This window comes from Eschscholzia californica, unplaced genomic scaffold, assembly GCF_041429995.1.
Source record: "Eschscholzia californica isolate CP2 unplaced genomic scaffold, dmEscCali1.0.p SCAF_3, whole genome shotgun sequence".
Classification (NCBI taxonomy): domain Eukaryota; kingdom Viridiplantae; phylum Streptophyta; class Magnoliopsida; order Ranunculales; family Papaveraceae; genus Eschscholzia; species Eschscholzia californica.
The window spans coordinates 37612239-37619016 of NW_028238420.1; the positions used below are offsets into that span (position 1 = coordinate 37612239).

General features: G+C 41.1%; 1 protein-coding gene across 6 annotated transcripts; it reads right to left on the reverse strand.

Annotated features, from left to right (window-relative positions):
• Nucleotides 1–1728: 1728 nt before the first annotated feature.
• THIC (thiaminC) lies at nt 1729–6778 on the reverse strand. 6 transcript variants are annotated; one of them, XR_015237645.1, is made up of 7 exons: nt 5690–5788; nt 4657–4972; nt 4440–4567; nt 3387–4213; nt 2373–3051; nt 2171–2273; nt 1729–2032 (listed from the first exon to the last, which is right to left on the reverse strand). XR_015237645.1 is itself a non-coding variant. In XM_086669293.1 (7 exons), exons 3-6 carry the CDS (start codon nt 4968–4970, stop codon nt 2392–2394), a joined length of 1929 nt encoding a protein of 642 aa, XP_086525419.1. In that variant the 5' UTR covers nt 4971–4972; nt 5690–5813; nt 6734–6778; the 3' UTR covers nt 2073–2273; nt 2373–2391. The 6 variants fall into 6 exon arrangements, 3 of the variants coding, with proteins under 3 accessions (XP_086525419.1, XP_086525418.1, XP_086525420.1); XR_015237644.1 differs by having other exon boundaries at nt 5607–5765; XR_015237646.1 differs by lacking the exon at nt 5690–5788 and adding an exon at nt 5499–5667.

Sequence of the window (6778 nt, forward strand, 5' to 3'; positions counted from 1 at the left end):
CATCTCGTCTTCCATATGTTCCACATAATTGTCGCATAATGAATTTTGTTAGCGGTTCTCCAATGACGGAGGCAGTTTGCCGGCGACGACGACGATTTTCCGGTGATAACGGCGGCGGTTCTTTTATTATTATTATAGTATTTGTCAGACCTTTAGGGTCTCTTTTCACGATCTTTAGGATCCTTTAATCGACCTTTAGGGTCTTTTTTCTCGATCTTTAGGATTAATGTGTTTGTGTCTAGTCTAATTTCTTTTCCTTTATGAGGCACATTGCATTTAAAGATATGTAACTCTCATGAAGTTTTCAGATGAGAGAAATAAGAATTATCGTCCATGTAAAATCGTGATTTTATCACTTATGAATGGAAATGTTTCCCTTGACTTTCAAAAAAAAAAAAAACAGAGGGCAGCATGCAATCAAAGAACACCCATAACATTTGCTGGAGAAGAAAAAGAGTTATATCTAATTGGCCCCAATGGGCTTACCAATTGGATTATTGGGCTTACAAGATTATAATCTGTTAGTCAAACTTAACATACTTTTTATTTTTTTAAACCTTCATTTCAAAAAAATTTCTCCTATGTGGTTTCATTTTCTTACCACTAGAAAGGGTCACCAAAACAATCAAACTGTCATCGATGCCGACAAATTTCAACCTTTTTAGCTTTTCTCGTTTCTTCGTGTCACCATTAGCGGTGCGAGTCGGGATGTGTTGACCCACAGAACACACCGTCACACCGACACGAGCTGTATTTTGGTCGGACTAGAATGACACAGATGGGTCCGAACTGTGTCAGGTTTGCAGCAGGGAACTCTGCCACTTAAGCTGACATGCCAAGTATGGGATTGGGAACACGAAAGGGCAGGAGCAGTTCTCTACCAAATAGGGGAATGACACACACACATAAAGAACAAAACAAGAACATCACTATTTATGTCCCGGGCATGGCGGATTTGGTAAGCCACAACCAAGATTTACACATGTAGCCATGCCATGCCAAACACAAGACGTGCTGTACTATACCAAGCATGGTCGTGGTGTCAAACACGGCACAAACTGTACCGTGCTGCATCGCGCCAAACACAACACAAACACAAACTGTACCGTGCTGTATCGCGCCAAACACAAACACGACTTCCACCACTAGTCACGACTACCACCCCACGATCATCATCTCTCTTTCTCTCTAAGATTGAACCAATTTTGTGAACCCATTGATTTCAAGTTAAACATACCGGTGGAAGTGCTTATTTTGAGAAGGGACACTTTCAACAATTTTCCAGAAAATGGGGGCATGGCGCTAACAATGGAGAGGGCGGTTACAACATTATTGTGGGGCGATCTACCAAATTTACTGTCGACCAGTATTTGGGGGAGAAACTTTTGCCATTCATGTCCAAGCAAAGCTAAACAAGTACACGATTTTGATATATAGGCAGTGGCACAAACAAAGTAATTAGCGCGGAAGCTTTTTGGCTGGATTCATGGAGTCTCCGCCAAGTACACTCCTGTACATGGTTGATTTGTTGTAGAGTGGTAAAGGCAGAGATAATATTGGCAATGACATGTATCCCAAATGTTATCGGGAGTCAGAGCAATTCCTTTATCAATGTTAGGGATGTGATAGCCCCTAAATGCTCTACAGAGCACAAAGGAGAATGGGCTATAGGTATACTCTACTGTCAAAAGTTCTGAGGTATAAAACCGTGGGTAATAGAGTCGGAAATTGCACTGTAAAAATTTAGGCATTGAATATAAAACCGTGAAAAGCTGAAGCGGGTTAGAGTTCTTTCCAATAAATACCACAAAGAGATCTCACCCGTCTCACTCGACCTGCTACCCTGACATGGATCTGGTATCCAGAATAACAGAAGCCCTCGCCCTGTGCAAACATGGAAAAACAAGTGGAAAACAAAAAAGCACACTCCCTACGCAGGCATTATCCTGTTCAGGTTCAAAGGGACTTTCTCAGCCAGTATCTGCAACCTGTCCTGGCCGAGTAGCCAGGACTGAAACAGATACAGACACCCCTGGTGCATCTTCGTATGTCAATGATGGGAAATAACAACATAAAGTCGAAATAGATAACTTAATTAAGGAGAGAATCCAACACCACAGAAAACAAAGATCAAGCTGTCTTCATTTATTTTACTAAGCAACTTACTCACCTAAACACACAAAATGAAGATAGTTCTTCGCCATAGCTGACAAGCCAATCCTATATGATGGGTTCAAGAAGCTTTATCCACATTTTGCCGAGTCAAAGTACTCCTGTGGTCAGAGGTTTTAATTTTTCAAAAATTTTATTTCCAGAATACCCAATTAAGGTGAGTAATGTTACCAATTAAGAAAATTTTCAAGAAAACTAACCATCTAATGAGGCTGTGATTTAGCGTGCAGGCAGGTAGATTTCTCCTCCAACTTCACCGTGCTGTTCCCCGCTCACGGTTTTCCTAGCTGCTAAAAACTCAGCACTCATGGCATCCATTCCCTTTTGTACAGCTTCTTCAGCGCTACCATAGCCATGTTCTTCAGCGTATTTCCGAACATCTTCGGTTATCTTCATAGAACAGAATTTGGGTCCACACATTGAGCAGAAATGAGCAACTTTAGCACCATCTGATGGTAGGGTTTCATCATGGAAGGACATGGCAGTCATGGGGTCCAAGGCAAGAGCAAACTGGTCCATCCACCTAAACTCAAATCTTGCCTTGCTTAGTGCATCATCCCAGGCTTGAGCATGTGGGTGGCCTTTGGCTAGGTCAGCTGCATGAGCAGCTATCTTATATGCTATTACCCCGGCCTTCACATCGTCTCGGTTTGGCAACCCAAGGTGTTCCTTTGGTGTCACATAACATAAAAGTGCAGTTCCAAGGGCACCAATATTAGCAGCACCAATGGCTGAGGTTATGTGATCATATCCAGGCGCTATATCAGTTGTCAAGGGACCAAGTGTGTAGAAAGGTGCCTCGTTACACCATTCAAGCTGCTTTTCCATGTTTTCAGGGATTTTGTGCATCGGAATATGGCCAGGTCCTTCATTCATTACCTGAAACACATGTATTTCACGTCAGAATCAACGGTGTTTTGCTTTTATGCTAGCAAGTTAGAAACTTATAGTAAAGCAAGGGCTGGCTATTAAGTTTGAATCTAACTCAAAACCAATTCCCTGTAAGTACAGAGGCCCTAGATATTATACTCTTCATCACTAGAATACCCTGAGTCAATGTGAGATTATTTTCATATTTTCTTTATATTGCCAAATAAGATTTTAAACTTGAGTAGAACCCGTTTTGAAAATCTCCCCAGTTTACCCTAGAGATCAAATGCTATTGTTCAAAATTTCATGTCTACTAGCAGAGACAACAACAGCAACAAAGTTACCTGCACGTCTTTTTCCCATGCCCGACGGGTTAGCTCCCCTTGGGTCAAAAGCTCCGCAAACTGAGCACTATCATTGGCATCATATATGGACCCGGGCCTCAGCCCATCACCAATTGATAGTGCCACATCATACTGGTTACAGATGTCAAGGATGTCATCCCAGTGCTCGTAAGCAAAGTTCTCTTTGTGATAAGTCAAGCACCATTTCGCATGAATTGATCCTCCACGGGAAACAATTCCTGTCATTCTCTTCGCAGTCAATGGGATGTACCTCAGCAAAACTCCAGCATGAATAGTGAAGTAGTCGACACCTTGCTCAGCTTGTTCTATCAAGGTTTCCCTAAAAATTTCCCAGCTAAGGTTTTCTGCAATCCCATTCACTTTTTCAAGTGCTTGGTAGATAGGGACAGTTCCTACTGGTACAGAAGAGTTTCTTAGAATCCATTCACGGGTCTCATGGATATGGCGACCAGTAGAGAGATCCATTATAGTGTCTCCACCCCACATGGTCGCCCATTGGAGTTTCTGCACCTCTTCCTCAATAGAACTCACAACAGCTGAATTTCCGATATTTGCGTTGACCTTGACTAAGAAATTTCTCCCGACTATCATTGGTTCCAACTCCAAGTGCTTCTTGTTAGAAGGAATGATTGCTCGCCCTCGAGCAACCTCTGACCTAACAAATTCTGGTTCGAGCTTCTCACGAGCAGCACAGAACAACATCTCTTCAGTTATAATTCCTTGCTTAGCATAGTACATCTGGGTGTATCTGGGTCCACCTAACTTTTCCCTTCTGTCAATCCAGTCTTTGCGGATTTTGGGTAGACCTACAAAAATAATATCATGTTTCAATGAGTAACTATTTTACTATATGACTGTCAAGTTCATCAAAGTGAATCTAAGAAACTCTGCAGGCTCAAGTGCTCAACCTTCAAGCATATGCAAGCAGATGAACATAAATGAATTTCAAGAAGTAAAACTGAGCAGACAGACTATATATCCCAATCAAGAAGCAAATATCTCATAGATAGTACAAGAAGTTGACGAATATACCAACACGGGGACTGATATTTTGAGGACCACTAGTATCATAGGTATCGAAGTATTGTTCCTCTCCAGACAGATGTACCCGTCGAAATGGAACTTTAAGTAAATGACCAGATTGCTCATGAACAACTTCCCTGGAAAGCGAACCAGAACATATTATGAAAGACTCCACAAAAGAAAAAAAAAATCAAATAGGAACCAAGATATGAAACAGAGGACATGCCTGCATTCCTTTGTGCTCTTTGGGAAGCATTCTTCGAAGGATGGAAGTGGAAGAAAATCAGGGGAAGCAGGATCAACTGTGTGTTTTCTCTCCCTGGTCTTCCCAGAGCTAACAGTCGATGGATCAAAAGTTAGTGTGGCTTTCGGCACTAGACTTGAAGAAGAAGTACGAATTGCCTCCTCCTTCCCCACATTTGATGAACGCCCCACAATATGAAATCCAGGGAGGAACACAGTAGATGGCAATTTCGAAACGGGCGAAGGATTAGTGTTCTTGTAAGAGACAGCTGAGAGAGCACTGCTTATCGAAGCCATATCTAAAAAACCATTAAAAATACAACATGTCAGAGGATTTAGCACTAAATTAAGATATATTCACATCAAACAAGACTCCTAAAAAAACATCAAACAAGACTCACAAGAGAAATAACAATTATTAAACCTTCGAGCTTTTTTAGCACTAAATATTATTATGATCTACCACATTATTGCAATTTGGGGACTCATAAAGTCATGAACTACAATTTCCAAATAGAATTCTCAAATGAAAATCGCTTATGATGTCTCAGACTGGATTTCATCTAAAATTCGACACGACTATCAAAACCGTAACATCGCGAAAGTTCGCCGTTAGTGACTGATTAGACCCTATATATCCACCCACAAGTTGATTAAATCATGAAAAAATCAAAAAAAAAATGAGAAAAAAAAAAGAAACAAATCAATTATCCTTTAAAATCAACAGATGAAGAGCTCAGTCTCTTTATATAATCGAAAATTCAAATCTAATTCTTTCAATATCAGATAATCACTAAATTTAAAGTAATAGAGACAGAATCCAACTCAATTGCTGTAAATCTTAAAGCGAATACGGTGATCTAAGCCGGCTGATAAAATATCCTCTAAAATGAAGTACATTTTCAGTGATTTCACGATGATCAAACAAAATACCTAAGAAGAAGTTATTAGGGTTTGGCGAAGAGAAAACTTCGAGCGAGAGAGAGAGAGAGAGAGAGAGAGAGAGAGAGAGGCACCTTAATTGTGGTTCGGGTCTTATCTATTTGGTACTTTTTCTCAGGTTGAGAGGCTGAGGAAGCAAAAGCGGGTAGTGAGTGAAATAAAGGTTGATTCTCAACGATAAAAATTTAGAGTTAATTCCTATATGGCCCCCTACTTTGTGACCAGCTTCCTTTATGGCCCCCTTTTTTTCGTAAATTCAAATATGGCCCCCTTTTTTGAGGTAAATGTCCTGATTACCCTTCTTATTAATATTTTTTCAACATAAAAAAAAAAAACTTTGAAATTCCACCTCACTTCCTACTCCCCCACACATATCTCTCCACATCATCTCTCTCTCCATCTCACCTATCTCTCCAACTCACCTCTTTCTCTCTCTCCAACTCATCTCTCTCTGACTCACCTCTCTCTCTCTCTCCAAGTCACTCCTTCTTCTCCGACGAAGGTCGCCGGCCGGAAAATTTCCGGCCGGCGACCTTAAAAAAAAAAAATTTTTTTTTTTACCTCTTCTCTCTCTATCTAGAATCTCCGGCGAAGGGGAAACCCCTTCGTGGTCTGTTCGTGAACAGACCTTCGTGGTCTGTTCGTGAACAGACCTTCAAGGTCTGTTCAAGTTCTCCGGCGAAGGGGAAACCCCTTCGCCGGAGTTTCTAGAGAAAGAGAGAGATGAGGGTAAATTTTTTTTTTTTTTTTAAGGTTGCCGGCCGGCGACCTTCGTCGGAGAAGAAGGAGTGACTTGGAGAGAGAGAGAGAGAGAGATGAGTTGGAGAGAGAGAGAGAGAGGTGAGTTAGAGAGAGAGATGAGTTGGAGAGAGAGAGAGAGAGAGAGGTGAGTTGGAGAGAGAGGTGACGTGGAGAGAGATGAGTGGTGGAGAAGGAAGTGAGGTGGAATTTAGGTTTTGTTTTTTATTTTATTTTGAAAATACATTAATCAGAGGGGTAGTGATGACATTTGTCTGAAAATAGGGGGCCATATTTGAATTTACGAAAAAAAGAGGGCCATAAAGGAAGCTGGTCACAAAGTAGAGGGGGCCATATAGGAATTAACTCAAAAATTTAACGTCTTAGACTCCACGTACGCTTATTATCATTTTGTCTCTATCTCT

Bases quoted from the DNA above. Each gene is read 5' to 3' on its own strand.
- THIC (XM_086669293.1), bottom strand. From the start codon at position 4,970: ATGGCTTCGATAAGCAGTGCTCTCTCAGCTGTCTCTTACAAGAACACT. The intron at 4,214-4,439 runs GTATATTCGTCA...TTATTTTTGTAG, and splicing joins AAATATCAGTCCCCGTGTTG to GTCTACCCAAAATCCGCAAA. The intron at 3,052-3,386 runs GTAACTTTGTTG...CATGTGTTTCAG, and splicing joins CATGGGAAAAAGACGTGCAG to GTAATGAATGAAGGACCTGG.